The following is a 20594-nucleotide window of genomic DNA, read 5'->3' on the forward strand; positions in this document are numbered from 1 at the left end:
TAAAAGCAGAAAGCCTCTGCCAACTAAATGCGTGTGTGCATGTGTGAGTGGTGATGGTCTAGTGGTTAAGCAGTGGGCTTGAGACCAGAGGATCCTCAGTTCAAAACCCCGTATGGCCAGAAAATCATTAAGGGTTCTTGGGCAAGGTACTTGGGCAAGGTCCAAGTTGCTCCTGGTGTGTAGTGACGTCCTTGCATGGCAGCAACCTGACATCGGTATGGGTGAATGAAGGAAATACTGTAAAGTGCTTTGAGCTTCTGATATAGATGGAAAAGTACTATATAAATGCAGTCCCTTTAACATATGTATATGCAGAAAAGTTGTGCCTCCTATGTGACTATTTCACAAGAATTCCATATGTGCTTATAGTTTGGATTGTTCTTCATCAGGTAGTCATTACTTTCCCACATAGTCACCTTCCCTTCCCTCACACTTACGCCAACGCTGAACAAATTTTTGTATCCCATCAGCAAAGAAATCGGGTGTCTTCTATCAGCACAAGCGATGCACAGCTGATTGCACCTTTGCATCATGACTGTAATGTGCCCCTGCAGGTGTTCTTTCAGTCGGCGGGCATAAGATCTGAACTGCATGGTGGGTGTGGTAAGAATTTGTAAAATTTTATCCACTGCAATGCATCCTGTGTTTATAGACTCGTGTGAACCAGCATTGTCATGCTGAAGAACTGCATCTTGTTCAGGATAAACTCACTTCAAGCATGCGTGCAGCTTTTGCAATGCGTCCACATATCAGTAGGAGATGACTGTGTTGCAGTGTTCAACAAACTGAGGACTATGCCATTACACCCATACTTGATGCTATGCATCTCTTGCTCTTATGGGGCACCTGCTAAGGGTCTGGTCATGCAGACTCGTCACCCTTCAAATTCTTTGCCCACCTCTTGACTGTACTGACATCTACACGCCCGACATACTTCAAGGTCCAAGCACAGAAAGAATCATTAGAAAATATCAGAAATTGAGGACAGAGAGTGTTCCACATTTTACCCTTTTCACCAAGCTGTTCTGAGCCCACTAAGCCAGGTTGAGCTGAGGTGGATTAGAGTCCAATGAGCACCAGAAAAATGGTATTTTCCTGACTTCTGTCGAGTGCTGTGCTTGCTTGGGAGGTGTATATTATTTGCCTTATATAAATAAATAAATTAATAAATAATGTCACCCTCTCACCAGACAATGTCATGTTTTTGAAAAAATAATTTGAAGTTACGTTAGGTTTGCTTTGTTATTTTTATTCACTGCTAGTGTTCATACTGCAATTTAATATAACAATTATTTTATCTTAAAATGTGATTTAAACATTGAACACCTCATTTTTATTGCTAAAGTTATTTTTCAAAGTGGAAAACAACATGATATTTGTCTGCAAAGTTCCTTGTCAGCTGACAGCCGTGGAGTTCATCAGGAAGTTTTGTGAGTGTTCAAAACTGAGCAATCAGGCGGACAGCTTTGTCTTCTACTTTTCTTGCAGCTGACGGTTCATTCTGGGCTTCTGCTCCAGTGTCAATTCAGCAAAAGCAGACATGGAGCACAGCTTGGTTGTCACAGAAAGCATGTGTCATGCCAGACACGTCAAAGAAGTAATCTGCTTATTGTTATGATAATATTTTGTAGCATTAATAAACTAAAAAGCTATCACCATGACAGACAAAATGAGCTAAATATTAAATTAATCAGTTTTCCATATTTCTGTACAGTGCACATTCAATTTAGAATTTGTGTGTGTGTGTGTAAGGTTTTTTCCAAGGTTACAAATAGGTACATTAAAGGTATAAGGCCAACCAAATTTCACTAAACTGACAAAATTTAGTTTTACTGAAATCTAAGCATTATAATATAGGTTTATTTTGAAAAAGCTCTTTTTAATGAAGAGAACAGATGTATCTGGGGGGAATTCCATTTGTCTTTTTCTTTTTAATGCTGTCTGCAGGAGGACATGCATGTGCACAATGCATGAGTATTTGAAAAGACCGGAAGTTATCTTTGACCTCAGGTGATGCAAGCGCATGTAGTGTGCACAGATGTCCGTGAGATGTCTTGGAAATCACTTCTGTTATCTGGTTACAAAAACAGCATTTTTTATATTTAGAAGTGTTTATTTCTCACTATCTTTTACATAATATATGAGAAACATGTTAGATTGACACAAAAATGCAGCTGTTTTGGGTGATTGATGGACTGGCCTCTACTGGTGGTTGGCTCTCACTGCGGTATTGTATCACTTCCTGTTCCGAAGCACAGCGGTGTTTTGCTGTATCTGTTAGCTGTTTAACCTGCGTAGTTAGATTGATCTAGATAACTAGATAATGATTTATTTCACAGTGTAATCTTCACGTGTCTTAATTAAAGCACTCTCTCTGCTGAATCACCTCTAAATTATTCACACATTATTCACTTTGTGTGTTTTTAGGAATCCGCTAGCTTAGCGCAGCTATTAGCTCTTAGCCGGTTTAGCATGGCGGCTTCTCCTGTCTCTCCCGAACTTTTCTGCGCTGGGTGTGAAATGTTTAGTTATTCCTCGGCCTCCTTTAGCAGTAACGGTACTTGTAATAAGTGTAGCTTGTTCGTAGCTTTGGAGGCCAGGCTGGGTGAATTGGAGACTCGGCTCCGCACCTTGGAAAATCCTACAATCAGCCAGGCCCCTATAGTTGGTGCGGACCAAGGTATGGCTTAGCCGCCGTTAGCTGTCCCCCAGCAGATCCCAAGCAGGACGGCTGGGTGACTGTGAGGAAGAAGCGTAGTTCTGAACAGAAGCCCCCTGTACACCGCCAACCCGTTCACATTTCTAACCGTTTTTCCCCACTTGGCGACACACCCGCAGAGGAACAAACTCTGGTTATTGGCGACTCTGTTTTGAGAAATGTGAAGTTAGCGACACCGGCAACCATAGTCAAATGTCTTCCGGGGGCCAGAGCAGGCGACACTGAAGGAAATTTTAAACTGCTGGCTAAAGCTAAGCGTAAATTTGGTAAGACTGTAATTCACGTCGGCAGTAATGACACCCGGTTACGCCAATCGGAGATCACTAAAATTAATACTGAATCGGTGTGTAACTTTGCAAAAACAATGTCGGACTCTGTAGTTTTCTCTGGGCCCCTCCCTAATCGGACCGGGAGTGACATGTTTAGCCGCATGTTCTCCCTGAATTGCTGGATGTCTGAGTGGTGTCCAAAAAATGAGGTGGGCTTCATAGACAATTGGCAAAGTTTCTAGCACCAATCTTCCACTCCAGCTTATTAATTAATCAAAGACCCAGACAGAGCTTTAATTCATTTCAAAGTTTGACTCTTAGTCTTGTCCATCCAAATTGGAAGTCTCAAAAACCAGTTTTATTTGTTATTACCTATCGTCCACCTGGTCATTACTGTGAGTTTCTCTGTGAATTTTCAGACCATCTGTCTGACTTAGTGCTTAGCTCAGATAAGATAATTATAGTGGGTGATTTTAACATCCACACAGATGCTGAGAATGACAGCCTCAACACTGCATTTAATCTATTATTAGATTCAGTTGGCTTCGCTCAAAATGTAAATGAGCCCACCCACCATTTTAACCGCACTTTAGATCTTGTTCTGACATATGGCATAGAAACTGAAGACTTAACAGTATTCCATGACATGGATGACCTCTAATTTCCTGCTTTTAAACTCAGATAAAACTGAAGTTATTGTACTTGGCCCCACAAATCTTAGAAACATGGTGTCTAACCAGATCCTTACTCTGGATGGCATTACCCTGACCTCTAGTAATACTGTGAGAAATCTTGGAGTCATTTTTGATCAGGATATGTCATTCAAAGCGCATATTAAACAAATATGTAGGACTGCTTTTTTGCATTTACGCAATATCTCTAAAATCAGAAAGGTCTTGTCTCAGAGTGATGCTGAAAAACTAATTCATGCATTTATTTCCTCTAGGCTGGACTATTGTAATTCATTATTATCAGGTTGTCCTAAAAGTTCCCTAAAAAGCCTTCAGTTAATTCAAAATGCTGCAGCTAGAGTACTGACGGGGACTAGAAGGAGAGAGCATATCTCACCCATATTGGCCTCTCTTCATTGGCTTCCTGTTAATTCTAGAATAGAATTTAAAATTCTTCTTCTTACTTATAAGGTTTTGAATAATCAGGTCCCATCTTATCTTAGGGACCTCGTAGTACCATATCACCCCAATAGAGTGCTTCGCTCTCAGGCTGCAGGCTTACTTGTAGTTCCTAGGGTTTGTAAGAGTAGAATGGGAGGCACAGCCTTCAGCTTTCAGGCTCCTCTCCTGTGGAACCAGCTCCCAATTCAGATCAGGGAGACAGACACCCTCTCTACTTTTAAGATTAGGCTTAAAACTTTCCTTTTTGCTAAAGCTTATAGTTAGGGCTGGATCAGGTGACCCTGAACCATCCCTTAGTTATGCTGCTATAGACGTAGACTGCTGGGGGGTTCCCATGATGCACTGTTTCTTTCTCTTTTTGCTCTGTATGCACCACTCTGCATTTAATCATTAGTGATCGATCTCTGCTCCCCTCCACAGCATGTCTTTTTCCTGGTTCTCTCCCTCAGCCCCAACCAGTCCCAGCAGAAGACTGCCCCTCCCTGAGCCTGGTTCTGCTGGAGGTTTCTTCCTGTTAAAAGGGAGTTTTTCCTTCCCACTGTAGCCAAGTGCTTGCTCACAGGGGGTCGTTTTGACCGTTGGGGTTTTACATAATTATTGTATGGCCTTGCCTTACAATATAAAGTGCCTTGGGGCAACTGTTTGTTGTGATTTGGCGCTATATAAAAAAATTGATTGATTGATTGATTCCCTGAAAACCCCCTGTTGTCTGATCATTTCTTAATAACATTTAGATTTACTTTAATGGACTACCCAGCAGTGGGGAATAAGTTTCATTACAGTAGAAGTCTTTCTGAAAGCGCTGTAACTAGGCTTAAGGATATGATTCCTTCTTTGTTATGTTCTTCAATGCCATATACCAACACAGTGCAGAGTAGCTACCTAACTCTGTGAGTGAGATAGATTATCTCATCAATAGCTTTACATCCTCATTGAGCACAACTTTGGATGCTGTAGCTCCTCTGAAAAAGAGAGCCTTAAATCAGAAATGCTTGACTCCGTGGTATAACCCACAAACTCGCAGCTTAAAGCAGATAACCCGTAAGCTGGAGAGGAAATGGCGTCTCACTAATTTAGAAGATCTTCATTTAGCTTGGAAAAAGAGTCTGTTGCTCTATAAAAAAAAGCCCTCCGTAAAGCTAGGACATCTTACTATTCATCACTAATTGAAGAAAATAAGAACAACCCCAGGTTTCTTTTCAGCACTGTAGCCAGGCTGACAAAGAGTCAGAGCTCTATTGAGCCGAGTATTCCTTTAACTTTAACTAGTAATGACTTCATGACTTTCTTTGCAAATAAAATTTTAACTATTAGAGAAAAAATTATTCATAACCATCCCAAAGACAAATCTTTATGTTCGGCTGCCTTCAGTAATGCTGGTATTTGGCTAGACTCTTTCTCTCCGATTGTTCTGTCTGAGTTATTTTCATTAGTTACTACATCCAAACCATCAACATGTCTATTAGACCCCATTCCTACCAGGCTGCTCAAGGAAGCCCTACCATTAGTTAATGCTTCGATCTTAAATATGATCAATCTATCTTTATTAGTTGGCTATGTACCACAGGCTTTTAAGGTGGCAGTAATTAAACCATTACTTAAAAAGCCATCAGTTGACCCAGCTATCTTAGCTAATTATAGGCCAATCTCCAACCTTCCTTTTCTCTCAAAAATTCTTGAAAGGGTAGTTGTAAAACAGCTAACTGTTTCAGTTTCAGTCAGGTTTCAGAATTCATCATAGTACAGAAACAGCATTAGTGAAGGTTACAAATGATCTTCTTATGGCCTCAGACAGTGGACTCATCTCTGTGCTTGTCCTGTTAGACCTCAGTGCAGCTTTTGATACTGTTGACCATAAAATTTTATTACAGAGATTAGAGCATGCCATAGGTATTAAAGGCACTGCGCTGCAGTGGTTGGAATCATATTTATCTAATAGATTACAATTTGTTCATGTAAATGGGGAGTCTTCTTCACAGACTACGGTTAATTATGGAGTTCCACAAGGTTCTGCGCTAGGACCAATTTTATTCACTTTATACATGCTTCCCTTAGCATTGCTTAAATTTTCATTGTTACGCAGATGATACCCAGCTTTATCTATCCATGAAGCCAGAGGACACACACCAATTAGTTAAACTGCAGGAATGTCTTTCAGACATAAAGACATGGATGACCTCTAATTTCCTGCTTTTAAATTCAGATAAAACTGAAGTTATTGTACTTGGCCCCACAAATCTTAGAAACATGGTGTCTAACAAGAGCCTTACTCTGGATGGCATTACCCTTACCTCCAGTAATACTGTGAGAAATCTTGGAGTCATTTTTGATCAGGATATGTCATTCAATGCGCATATTAAGCAAATATGTAGGACTGCTTTTTTGCATTCGCGCAATATCTCTAAAATTAGAAAGGTCTTGTCTCAGAGTGATGCTGAAAAGCTAATTCATGCATTTATTTCTTCTAGGCTGGACTACTGTAATTCATTATTATCAGGTTGTCCTAAAAGTTCCCTGAAAAGCCTTCAGTTAATTCAAAATGCTGCAGCTAGAGTACTGACAGAGACTAGAAGGAAAAAGCATATTTCACGCATATTGGCCTCTCTTCATTGGCTCCCTGTTAATTCCAGAATAGAATTTAAAATTCTTCTTCTTACTTATAAGGTTTTGAATAATCAGGTCCCATCTTATCTTAGGGACCTCTTAGTACCATATCACCCCCATAGAGCGCTTCGCTCTCAGACTGCAGGCTTACTTGTAGTTCCTAGGGTTTGTAAGAGTAGAATGGGAGGCAGAGCCTTCAGCTTTCAGGCTCTTCTCCTGTGGAACCAGCTCAGAATTCGGATTAGGGAGACAGACACCCTCTCTACTTTTAAGATTAAGCTTAAAACTTTCCTTTTTGAAAAAGCTTATAGTTAGGGCTGGATCAGGTGACCCTGAACCATCCCTTAGTTATGCTGCTATAGACTTAAGACTGGTGGGGGGTTTCCCATGATGCACCCAGTGTTTCTTTTTATTCACCTCTTTTTGCTCTGTATGCACCACTCTGCTATTAATCATTGGTGATTGATCTCTGCTCTCTTCCACTGCATGTCTTTTTCCTGATTCTCTCCCTCAGCCCCAACCAGTCCCAGCAGAAGACTGCCCCTCCCTGAGCCTGGTTCTGCTGGAGGTTTCTTCCTGTTAAAAGGGATATTTTCCTTCCCACTGTCGCCAAGTGCTTGCTCATAGGGGGTCGTTTTGACCGTTGGGGTTTTTCTGTAATTATTGTATGGCTTTTGCCTTACAGTATAAAGCACCTTGGGGCAACTGTTTGTTGTGATTTGGCGCTATATAAATAAAATTGATTTGATTTGATCTGATTTAGATTTAAAAGTGTTTATTTCTCACTATCTTTTACATAATATATGAGAAACATGTTAGATTGACACAAAAATGCAGCTGTTTTGGAGCGTTTTCTGACATGATGGATTAGAAGGCAGAGAGAGGCCATCCAGCAGGAGACATCACTGTGACTGTTTTAGCTTTAAAGAAATTATTCTGAACTATAAGTTCATGTTTCCAATTGTATTGTGCACAATTTTAAAACATTCACAATCAGTTTATTCAATTTAATTTATTTCATTTATATAGTGCCAAATCACAGCAAAGTTGCCTCAAGGTGCTTCACACAAGTACGACTGAACCTTACCATCCCCCAGGGCAAGCACACAGGTGACAGTGGTAATGAAAAACTCCCTCTAATGATTTGAGGAAGAAACCTCAACCAGACCAGACTCAATGGGGTGACCCTCTGCTTGGGCCATGCTACCGACATAACTGACAAAACAATTTGCAAAACGAATATGCAGGAAATTTTGCCGATGCACAGGAAGAGAGGGTTGCAGAAGTAGACACCACTGCCATCTCTGGATGGACCTGCACCTCAAACAGAGAGAAAAAGCAGAATCAGGCATGAGACAGCTGACAAATTCAGTATAATTTGTCAGCATTAAGCAACAAGAAAAACAAGAAATACTAAGGTGATCGCCGGCCACTAGCCCTAAGCTTCACTAAAAGACCCGGACTTTAGATAAAGTTGAGGCTGCCGCCAGCTCCATTTCCTAATAAAATTAATTAAAAAGTGTAAAAAGCATAGTAACATACTATGCCAGTATGCTAGCCATAAAAAATAAGTGCGTCTTAAGTCTGGACTTGAAAGTTTCTACAGAATATGACTGTTTTATTGATGCAGGGAGATCATTCCACAGAACAGGGGCACGATAAGAGAAAGCTCTGTGACCCGCAGACTCTTTATTCACCCTAGAGACACAAAGTAGTCCTGCACCCTGAGAATGCAGAGCCTGGGAATATACGTAGGGTTTCACTAGTCAATCATTAATCAAGTCATATTTTAGAAATTACTCTGTTCTGATCATAACATGAAAGGCAATCACATATTCTGAGATAATTACAAGTTGAAATGACTCAATTATAAATAATAAATGATTTCACCATGAGGTTTATGTCACATTAAGAAATCCTAATTTACAATCACACTGCAGTCATTATTAAATCATCTCCTGTTGCATTTCTTATAAACATTTGTATTTATTTACAGTGTCTCTTTTTCTGGTTGAAATGCAGATATGAATAATCTACCCTACTTAAAAATGTACAAATTAATTTCAATGCTATTTTATTTGTGTAAAAATAAATGTCCAAGGATCCTTATAATGTTAATTAAGAAATCATCTCATCTGAAACAACAGGTAAGTATGGTTTTAATTTATAGATGAAGAAAGGTTTCTAAAGAAAGTGAAGAAATATGACATCATGCTGTTAGACCACGGCAAACCATTCAAATAAAGCATATATGTCAAAGCGGCACATCTCAGTGGAAATGGGGCATCATCTGTAGCACCCAACTCCGCCGGAGACAACAACACCGCACAACCTTGCTCAAGCAGTTATACAGGAAGGCATTTTTTGCATCCTTTCCACATCTCTTCAAAGTTTTATAACACAAATGACGGCATCCTCTGTAAGGAGACCCTTACACCACTACTGCATGATAATTATACAGTACTGGTGAATGCAAGGCATTTCATTTACATGGTACGTTGGTGGAAAATAAAGTCAGCAAAATAAAAATAATACAAATACAAACATGGACTCTAACTATTTTGTGACTACATACTAATACATGCTGCACAATGGCTTTCCATGGTCCTTTCTGTGTGGAGTTTGCATGTTCTCCCCATGTTTGCATGGGTTCCCTCCGGGTGCTCTGGCCTCCTACCACTTATAAAGACACACAGGTTAGGTGAACTGGAAACTTTAACTGTAGGTGTGAGTAAGAGTGTGAGTGTGTCTGTCTGTCTACATATGGCCCTGCAATAGACTGGTTTCCAATCCAGGGTGTACCCCATCTCTCGCTCAGTGACTGGTGGGATAGGCTCCAGCTCCCCAGTTACCCTTATTTGGAGATAGCATGTATAGAAAATGCATGAATGAATGTACTCATACAGGTCATTCTACAAATTATAAGTATGCGCTGAAATTCATCAAAAGAAAAGAAGAAAAAACTGGGGGGTGCAGAGTTGCCTTCTTGTACCTTGAGGCCCTTGATTATTTTCTGGATTTGCCAGTACTCAGAAGGGCGGTCAGTGGTTCTCGTCGGACGGCTGTCTACTTTGTCCTCATCCTCCTCACTCTCAGATGAACTCTCACTGAAACCATCCAGTGGCATGGCTCGACTTGAGGTTTTACTGAACAAAAACAGTGACAAAAAATGCACTTAAAGCTTCAGATAATAAACAAGGGTGTAGAATAATGTAACAACACAATACTGTAGATATTCAGACAACCAAATGGAATACAATACCACAAATCCTCATTCCTGTTATAAGTGAAAAAACATCCATCCTGGACACGCATTAAGGTTTTTCATTGAAATTCAAATTCAATTGCCCCAATATCTAAGCAGCAGGGAAGTAAAGAATGGAATAATGTCATAGGAAGACTGGAGTCATCATCATACAAGAGCTAAGATTCTTACTAAACCATAAATGCAAAGAGAAATACAGATGTATTTTTAAAGATGCTTGGGCCTTTTGAATAACTGTATTGTGAAAACCGAGCAAGGTGGAGCAATGAAATTTGGTACACACTCAAATGAGGCCCCAGAGATAGTTTTTGTGCATGCACAAAAAGCATTTCCAGGGGTGCGTATTATCAGATGCAGTCATCCAATATGATACAAGGTTTTGCAGGAAGCAACAGAATAAATACTGAACAAGAATGTCATTAAGGTGCCAGGTGCACTGTCCTGTGTGATAAACAGTTATCATGATGATTGAGTGAAAGCACCCAAGGGTCTCTATTGCATGTTGACAAATAGATGAGTAGCCCAAAGTGGCAAGAATCAAGTCTGAGTTTATTACACAGCAGCCTACATACTCATAGATTGGCAAATCATTTAAAGAGACAGCTGAAGAGCTGCAACTGCCAAGACTCACAGACCTGTTGTACACTGGTAAGCAGGTTACACTTTTCACTACAGATGGTAAGAACAGACTGTCTGAGAAACAAAAGGGTTGGTGTGTTCAATCTTTAATTGCTCATAAGCACTGAAGCACCCTTGAGCAAGACAAATTTAAATATTCTCAACCTACCCCCAATTCATTAACATCACACAATGTGGGGAAACGACAAAAAGAAAAAAGACTTCACTATGATGATCACCAGCAAAACAACAATTTCACTTAGACCTTCCAGATTCTAACAAAGGAGCAAGAATTTAGTGCACTTACTTTTTTGTGCAGGATGTACTTTTTGGTAAAGCAGGAACAGAGAAGTCACTTTTTATCGTACTCTTTGGTCTCAGAGGTTTCCTCAACATTTTGCCAGACATCTCTTTTCCAGAACTCCCTTTGGATTTCTTTTCCTCTGCTTCACTATAATGATATATAAAGCACGAGTCATCATGCCTGTTCCTATTGTAAAATAGTTATTTTTTGAGATAACACTTACTTCACAATTTCAGACAAGGGTTCAGTGGGTATTTCTGAGCAATTTAGAGACTTTTATCATGATCAAAATCTCCTGTAAAGAGTATCCCAAGGTGCAGCTATAGAGCTCAGCTGTTGCTAGAATTCTACTGTATTTTATCTATCACAACCCATATGTGATAGATCATTTTAAGATTTTCTGCCTGTTATTATTCAGGAAGGATTCCCACAGTTTGAAAGTATTTATTGACTTAGATGATTGTGCAATTAGAAATACTGCCCAAAAAAACATAAACCATATAACCATATCGGTGTAATTCACGACTGGCAAGCAGAACAGACATTCTGATTACATGACATCAAAGTTGAAGTAACACTAAGCCTTGCCAACAGGATCATTTATCCACACAGTGCAGCGCAATGCTGGACTGGAAGCTTGTACACGTAGGGACATTTGCGGGGCCCTCCTGGGCTCGACTTGTCTGTGTCAACTGAATCATCATATGAAATATGTAATGATTCAAATGCATGATAAAATTATTTAATAATATTGCTAAATGTCTCACAGCCTGGATTGCATTCAAAAAATTGCCTGTTGCTTCACCAGTCACCGATTCATGGCAGAGTGGCAAAGAGAAAGTCATATGATCATGACTTATGAATAGCAAAGATATGAAAGAAAACATATGATCTGTGTCCCACAGTTTGCCAGACTGCCCTTTGGAAGCTATATCATACTCTTTGAACTGAATTCTAAGGAATATGTAACACTTAAAATCAACTCTTGTCCTTTCATCTGCTACCTTATCAATGAAAACAAGTAGCATACCTCTGTCTCCTGCCCATGTAAAGTGTGACAACACATAAAAGTGTTAAATATATAAACAAGTCACACATCTAAATTTCGTGCACATGTACAAGTTATGGCAGTGACAACGTTTTGACGATGGTCTGCTTTTAACTAGATCACAAGGGTCACAGATTCCTCACATGCAAACTCATCCAAGATTTTCATCCATTAGGGCCCCTTCACACATAGTACGAATGTGATAGAAGTGTGCATGAATTGCGCATGAAGCACGAATCGTATGCAATAAGTGTAAAATCAGAGCTGACTCCAACACCTTGTACACGTGTCGCTACTGCCTCCAACGCCTCGTATACCTGTTTCTACAACTATTTGTGCACACCAGCAGCTGAAAAACAGAGTGTGTACTGTGCAGCCGATTCGATCCTTCTCCCGGAAGGTGTCGGCCAAATTCCAGGTGACACACACGAACATCTAACACTGCTCTCTTGGAACTTAGAAAATGTGTGGCCATTGGCACTATTAGCATGACAACAGCCAGCAGACGATCACTTTCGTGCTGGAAATGTACACATGTGCCAGAGTGTCGGCTCCCCTCACAACACGTGTGCGTGTTTCACACGCTCCCCCTGCTCCCCCCCAACATGTGCATGTGTGTGGTTCTCGCAGGAGCTGTTGCCAACTCTGGTCCTGGACGTCACAGCTGCAGAACACGTACCATGTTTTGCCAGACACGTGCGTGTGTGTGCTTGCTGTACTCACGTGGAAATACATGAAAACATATATTGTTTTTCCAATGGGCTGGAGAGCGCGCACATTGACAGGCAGTCCCAGGTTAGGGTTAGGGCGTGCCGCAGGACTGTATGACAAGCCAACAGTGCGACAAATACGCTACTTTCAGTTACGTATCAGCAGGCAGAAATATGCCGCAACAAACGGCGTTTGGTTAATTATCACGGCGCTTTTTTGTCTTTTAAAAAAAAATGCATTTATGTTCTTGTGGATTTCAGACATTTTTCCGCACATTTTATAGAATAGCAATGGTAGCGCAGTGATAAAGTTTCTGGCTGGCAATCAGAGCCTTTGTAAATTGCAGGTTTGAATCTGTTGGGTGGCATGTTTTTTTTCACAGCAGCTCTGCAATGTGGTTACACCTGCTCCAGCTGCTCAATTTCAATTTCAATTTATTTTCATTTACACAGTGCCAAATCACAACAAAGTTGCCTCAAGGCGCTTCACACAAGTAAGGTCTAACCTTACTAACCCCTCGCACTGTGTTGCAACTGCGACGGTTTTGTGCATGCTCATTTCGTTCTTATTATTATTATTATATTTTGTCATTTGAATTTTAAATGGACCACAATGGAAATAGGTGTGTTCACTTTCTTGTGTCATCCATGTATTTTTAACGTATTTACAATTATATTATGCACCTACATTGAACTTACTAAATAAAATCACACACACACACACACATATACATGGACACAGATGCCACTTTGCTTTTAATATATAGATGATATACTACCCCCTGCTGGAATGGCATGTGACTCCAGAATGTAATTATCAATGTCCATTGTTCAGTCTTGTCAGCTAATATCCCTAATTTCTCCAAAAACATTAGTCCTATCAGTGTTCCATTTTGGCGGCATTCATCCTTGACCCAAAATACATAAGCATACCAAACAGCAAATGTCTGGTCTCCCCGGTTTGTCCGTGATCAAACTTAAACATACACACACACACACACGCATACATGTTTACAGACACTACTTTGCTTTTAATATATTGCGGCGAGCTGTGCGGAGGAATGAAAACAGAGTCAGAGTTTTTCACTTTTCTGCATTCTGCTGCAACCAGGTGCTTTTATTTTTACACACCCACATACAGAGACAGTGGCAGAAGACATCAAATGCACTACACTTCTCACTCGTGGTAATGGCAACATGACACTAAACTGAACTGACTAAACCAATTGAACTACAAAATCACAATAAATAACACTATCAACACTGTTAAACTAACATGAACTGTAATAACAACATTTAAAACTGCAAAACCCAAACTCCCATCATGCACTGCAGCACAATGTCCATTGTTCACTGTTGTTAGCTAATACACCTAATTTATCCAAAAGTATTAGACCTGACACATCTCACCAACAAGCCAGAAAAACTATTGGGATATTTATGAGAGACCTTAACTTGGTGGAGATTTGGAGACAACTCCACCCTGATAAGGCAGAGTTCTCGTGTTTCTCCAGTACTTACAAAACATACTCACGTACAGATTTCTTTTTGGTCTCCTGCAGCTTGGTATCTCTCGTTCAAAGATGCTGCTATGAAATTATATTACTCTGTGACCATTCCCCTGTTATTTCATCCATTCAAATTCCCAATTTTTACTCCTATCCACTCCCAAGCAAAATGGTTTAAATCTGTTGAGTTTGAAGAATTTCTTGAAGGGAAAATAACAGATTACTTTTCTTTCAATACAAATCAACACATCAATAAAATGGGAGGCATTTAAGGCTTATATAAGAGGGGAAATAATAAGTTATACCATAAGCAAATCTAAATCACACCTCAATAAATTAAAGGAAACAGAAAAACAAAAGAATAGCAAGGTCAGCTATATCACCATGATGACCACGAAAAACATAAAAAGATCCTTTTATTGAAGTCCGAATATAACAAACTCAGGACTAACAAAACTGTTTCTAATTTATTGTGGTTGAAACAGTCCTACTGCAACCAGGGTGAGAAGGCAGGGAAGCTCCTGGCCTGGCGCCTCAAAAAAGTACAATCAAATAGAGCCATTAACTCAATTACACTTGAAAGTGGAGAAAATGTTGACCCAATAAGAATAAACAATGCTTTTACCAAGTACTATGAAAATTTGTATAAATCACAATATCCTGACAATGAAAACGCACAGAGCTAGTTTTTGGAACAGCTTCCTTTTCCAATTCTGTCTGGGGAGACTAAAAGAAAGCTAAAGAGCTTAGTATTGAAGAACTTAGGGCCCCTTCACACATAGTACGAATAAGTACAAATCAGGGCAAATCATGGCAAAACAGCTCGTATAAGTGAACCACGAAAACATCAAGCCGACGTCGGGAGGGACATGTGGTTGGGCAGGCATGAACAATCCCACTGTGATGGTTTCATGCACGTGGGAACACAGTGCTAGTAGCTGCAGCATGTGTAACCACATCGTGCAGCTGCTGTGAAAAAAAAAATACATGCCACCCACGGGATTCGAACCTGCAATTTACAAAAGCTCTGATTACCAGCCAGAAACTTTACCACTGCGCTACCATCGCTGTCCTGTAAATGGTGCAGTAAAATGCCTGAAATCAACAAGGAGATAGACGTATTTAAAAAACTAAAACCACACTTCATAAAAAACACTTTTTGCACACGATTCCTGCTTCATGCACAATTCAGCCACATTTGTACTATGTGTGAAGGGGTCCTTAAAGAGGCACTTCGTCATATGAACAATGGTAAAACCCCTGGCCCTGATGGCCTCCCAATAGAAATTTACAAGAGATTTTCAGATAAATTATTACTTAACCTACTTGAGATGTTTAATGAGTCCTATGAGAAAGGTATTCTACAACCATCTTTAAGAATGGCAGCCATTTCTGTTCTTCTAAAACCAGGCAAAATTCCAACAGAAATGGGCTCATACTGTCCCATATCACTAATATCCTGTGACACCAAAATATTGTGCAAGGCCCTGGCTCAGAGGATTGAATCACACATTCCAAAATTAATTTCTAATGATCAAAATGGATTTATTCTTGGTCACCAGGCCTTTCATAATATTCGCCGACTTTTAAATATACTTTACGAAAAACAATCTTCCATCGATCATGCCTTTCTGTCATTAGACACTGAAAAGGCGTTTGACAGAATAGAATGAAAAAACCTTTTTGAGACCCTCAAATAATATGGTCTGAGAGAAAAATATCTGAAATAGATTCAATTATAGTACACAGAAACAATTGGTAAAATTGCAACAAATAGCCAGGTGTCAACACCTATAAAACTCTGCAGATCCACCAGACAGGGTTGTCCCCTGTGTCCATTGTTATTTCTTTTTGCTACTGAGCCGCTTGCTATGGCCAGACGTAACTCCCCCGAAATGAATGGATTTAAAATAGGAGGAACAGAACATCGGCTATCTCTTTTCGCGGAAGATTCCTAATGAACTTGGAGAAGTCAGCTGATGCAGTGGACAATATTTTGCAGAATTCTGGTCATTTCTCAGGATGCAAAGTCAACCAGAAGAAAAGCTCCCTGCTATTTCTGAATAAAAGTAACCCTCTTATCCAAACACAGTTTACCAGCACATACGAAGGTTTCACTTATTTGGGAATCCAGGTTAACACTGACATAAAGAAAATAGTTTCTATCAATTATGACCCTTTAGTACAAACGTTCCTGGACTCCTTAGAAAGATGGGATGTGATAAAGAAAATAGTTTCTATCAATTATGACCCTTTAGTACAAACGTTCCTGGACTCCTTATAAAGATGGGATGTGATGCCAATCTCCATGATAGGTTGCATCAATATTATTAAAATATCAATTCTTCCAGTTTTCTTTCAGTTCCTCTATCTTTTTCATTCCATCCCCCTACATATTCCTGCTTTGTTTTCATTGTTAAACAAAAACTTTACTAAATTTGTCTGGAATAGCAAACACCCTAGGTTGCATCTTTCTCTGTTATATTTACCTTGTGACCAAGGAGGGCTTAGACTGTCTAACATGAAGCTGTACTATTGGGCAGCTCAATTATGTGCTGCTACTTCTTACTTTCCCCCTATCGATAGTCCATCCTGGATACATATGGAAAATAACGCAATGGAACTGCCATTACAATCCTATATTTATTCAGCTGAAACTACACAACTGCTGAAAAACACAGAAAATCCATTTGTTATAAATACTGTATCAGTCTGGCACCAGGCACATGTTATTTTGAATGAGGAGTCTAGGCTCTCAGTTCTGTCTCCCATCTGGGGCAATAGCGCATTTAAACATACACGTGCCGACACAGGCTTTAAGATGTGGATGAATAAATGTGCATGTAAAATTGGGGATTTGTACAAGGAAGGGATGCTAATGTCTTCTGAACAGCTGACAAACAAATACAACTTACCTAAGACACATTATTTTAAGTATCTCCAGGTCAGATGTTTTGTTACTAATTTATTGAAGTCAACTGTAGAACCCTCACTGTCCACCATAGAGAATATGGCTGTTAACATCATCAAAGTAGAGGCCTGCTTTCCAAATTTTACAATATTTTACTTACAGCCTCAAAAGAAAGTAGTGTCATGTCTACAAGCCTGGAGATTTGATAAGAAAACAGACATTTCGATTGAGGAGTGGAATAACACCTGTTTATTAGCACAAAAACAAACAATCAATACAAGGTTCAGATTGCTGCAGTACAAGTGGTTGCTCAGAACATATATCACACCACTAAAACTCTGTCATTTCAACCCCAATATTCCTGATGACTATAAAATGTGGTAAAGAAAAGGGGACACTTTATTATTGTATGTGGCAGTGTGAAAAACCTCAGATTTTTTGGATTGAATGTAAATTGCCCACTGATGATAAACTCTGTATATCGCATATCTTTCCTAATAACGTCAAATGTAATGCAAAAATGAGGAAACTTGTAAACCTTTGAATGGTACAAGCAAAATATGTAATTGCTTTGAAATGGAAGGACACTGAGAAACCTGGGGTGAAGCAGTGGATTCAACTAAGGTCCAATAACTTGGCACTGGAGAAACTGACCTATGTGGCCAAAGGACAACTGGAGGACTTTACAGACATACTGTATGGTTGCCCTTTTTATGCCTTGTAAAAGACTTTGATTTGTAGAAACTAACATCATGTTAATTGAGTCAATGGTGGGTTTTAGGGTGGGGGAGGGCATTTTTTAATTTTTAATTTTTTTTTATTATTTTAGTATGTTTGGTCCTGTGTTGTTCAAAAATGCAAAAGTTCAATAAATATATGTGTGAAAAAAATATTACACCTATCAACTTTCTGCTTTCACAGTGTTCATCCTTGACCCAAAATATATAGGCATACCAAATGTCAATTGTCAGCTCTCTCTAGTTTCTCCGTGACACAGCCATACACATGCATGCACAGAGGCATACACACACACATAGAGGCCACTTGGCTATTATCATATAGATTCTTTTTGTTTTCTTTATTCTTTATAACAGAAATATTCTGGCAACTGCCAGGTTTTTTTAACACTATAGTGAAGACGCCCATTATATTGTAATGTCAATTAGGTCCACAATTCAAGCAGCTACTGTCTACAAAACACTTGCAACAAAGTATGATAATTGCAATATAATTTATGATTATGTTACTTTGTTCAGTCATATACAGAGGTGAAAGTAAGCCAGTGCGATCTTGAACTACTGTATGTATTGGTTAAAGATTGAGATATGGTACGTAGTTGTGGTAAGACCAAAGGGCTGCTTCCTCCCAAAAATCCACATTCAAATCCAATCAGGAAAGCAGTTTCAGCATAAATCTATCTACAATCAATAAGTCACAGAAAACAAATGTTACTCTCCTCACTGACTGCTTGTAAGTTATCATGCAGGGTTTTTTTTTCTCTAAGGGTCGGACATGAACACCTGAGCCTGCGTCCTGTAGTATTGCAGATAGGTGAAAGTATTGTGGGTTTGACAGAATAGAATAGAATACTTTTTATTGTCATTATACACAAGGTACGACAAAATTAAAAGACAACTCCCGTAGTGCAAAGGTGTAAAAAGTAAATATAAAAAGACAAATAAGAATATATACATGTACATATTTACAAGGAAGCCAGTAGGAGTATATAAATAGAAGTCTGTACTATTCATTGCATTCACCTTTATAAAAATAAATGCAATGAATAGTGCAGACTGTAAGCTAATGTGCATTCAATACCTGTACTGCACTTGGATAGAACATGTTGGTGAATCTGGATGTGCAGGCCTTGATGGACCTCTTTCCTGAGGGCAGCAGTGAGAACAGGCTGTGCCCGGGGTGTGAACCATCAAAACTGATGCTTCTGGCTCTGCGTAGACATCTGGTGTTATAGATATCTGACAGAGAGGACAGCTGCGCTCCTATGATGTTCTGTGCTGACTTCCTGACTCTTTCCAGAGCCTTCTTGTCAGCCTGAGAGCAGCTCCTGTACCACACTAAGATGTTGTTGGTGAGGACGCTCTCTACAGAACACCTACAGTAGTGTTCAGAATAATAGTAGTGCTATGTGACTAAAAAGATTAATCCAGGTTTTGAGTATCTTTCTTATTGTTACATGGGAAACAAGGTACCAGTAGATTCTCACAAATCCAACAAGACCAAGCATTCATGATAGGTACACTCTTAAGGCTATGAAATTGGGCTATTAGTAAAAAAAAAAAAGTAGAAAAGGGGGTGTTTACAATAATAGCAGTGTGGCATTCAGTCAGTGATTTCATCAATTTTGTGGAACAAACAGGTGTGAATCAGGTGTCCCCTATTTAAGGATGAAGCCAGCACCTGTTGAACATGCTTTTCTTTTTGAAAGCCTGAGGAAAATGGGACGTTCAAGACATTGTTCAGAAGAACAGCGTAGTTTGATTAAAAAGTTGATTGGAGAGGGGAAAACTTATACGCAGGTGCAAAATATTATAGGCTGTTCATCTACAATGATCTCCAATGGTTTAAAATGGACAAAAAAAAACAGAGACGCATGGAAGAAAATGGAAAACAACCATCAAAATGGATAGAAGAATAACCAGAATGGCAAAGGCTCACCCACTGATCAGCTCCAGGATGATCAAAGACAGTCTGGAGTTACCTGTAAGTGCTGTGACAGTTAGAAGACGCCTGTGTGAAGCTAATTTATTTGCAAGAATCTCCCGCAAAGACCCTCTGTTAAATAAAAGACGTGCAAAAGAGGTTACAATTTGCCAAAGAACACATCAACTGGCCTAAAGAGAAATGGAGGAATATTTTGTGGACTGATGAGAGTAAAATTGTTCTTTTTGGGTCCAAGGGCCGCAGACAGTTTGTGAGACGACCCCCAAACTCTGAATTCAAGCCACAGTTCACAGTGAAGACAGTGAAGCATGGTGGTGCAAGCATCATGTTTCATGATGCTTGCACCATGTTTCTCCTACTATGGTGTTGGGCCTATATATCACATACCAGGTATCATGGATCAGTTTGGATATGTCAGAATACTTGAAGAGGTCATGTTGCCTTATGCTGAAGAGGACATGCCCTTGAAATGGGTGTTTCAACAAGACAATGACCCCAAGCACACTAGTAAACGAGCAAAATCTTGGTTCCAAACCAACAAAATTAATGCCTTGCAGATGTGACGAAATCATGAAAAACTGTGGTTATACAACTAAATACTAGTTTAGTGATTCACAGGATTGCTAAAAAAGCAGTTTGAAGATAATAGTTTTGAGTTTGTAGCGTCAACAGCAGATGCGACTATTATTGTGAACACCCCCTTTTCTATTTTTTTTACTAATAGCCCAATTTCATAGCCTTAAGAGTGTGCATATCATGAATGCTTGGTCTTGTTGGATTTGAGAGAATCTTCTGAATCTACTGGTACCTTGTTTCCCATGTA

The 20594-nt window shown here is 39.5% G+C and overlaps 1 protein-coding gene across 1 annotated transcript in view; it reads right to left on the bottom strand.

Annotated features, from left to right (window-relative positions):
* armc4 (armadillo repeat containing 4) overlaps positions 1-20594 on the bottom strand; it is a 342895-nt gene that overhangs the window by 236098 nt on the left and 86203 nt on the right. The window contains exons 9-10 of the mRNA XM_034172024.1: positions 10916-11059; positions 9718-9871 (exon numbers count right to left, since the gene is read on the bottom strand). Coding sequence (XP_034027915.1) covers positions 9718-9871; positions 10916-11059 — 298 coding nt within the window. The remainder of the gene's footprint in view (positions 1-9717; positions 9872-10915; positions 11060-20594) is intronic.

The sequence above is a fragment of the Thalassophryne amazonica genome, chromosome 1, assembly GCF_902500255.1.
Source record: "Thalassophryne amazonica chromosome 1, fThaAma1.1, whole genome shotgun sequence".
NCBI classification, from domain to species: domain Eukaryota; kingdom Metazoa; phylum Chordata; class Actinopteri; order Batrachoidiformes; family Batrachoididae; genus Thalassophryne; species Thalassophryne amazonica.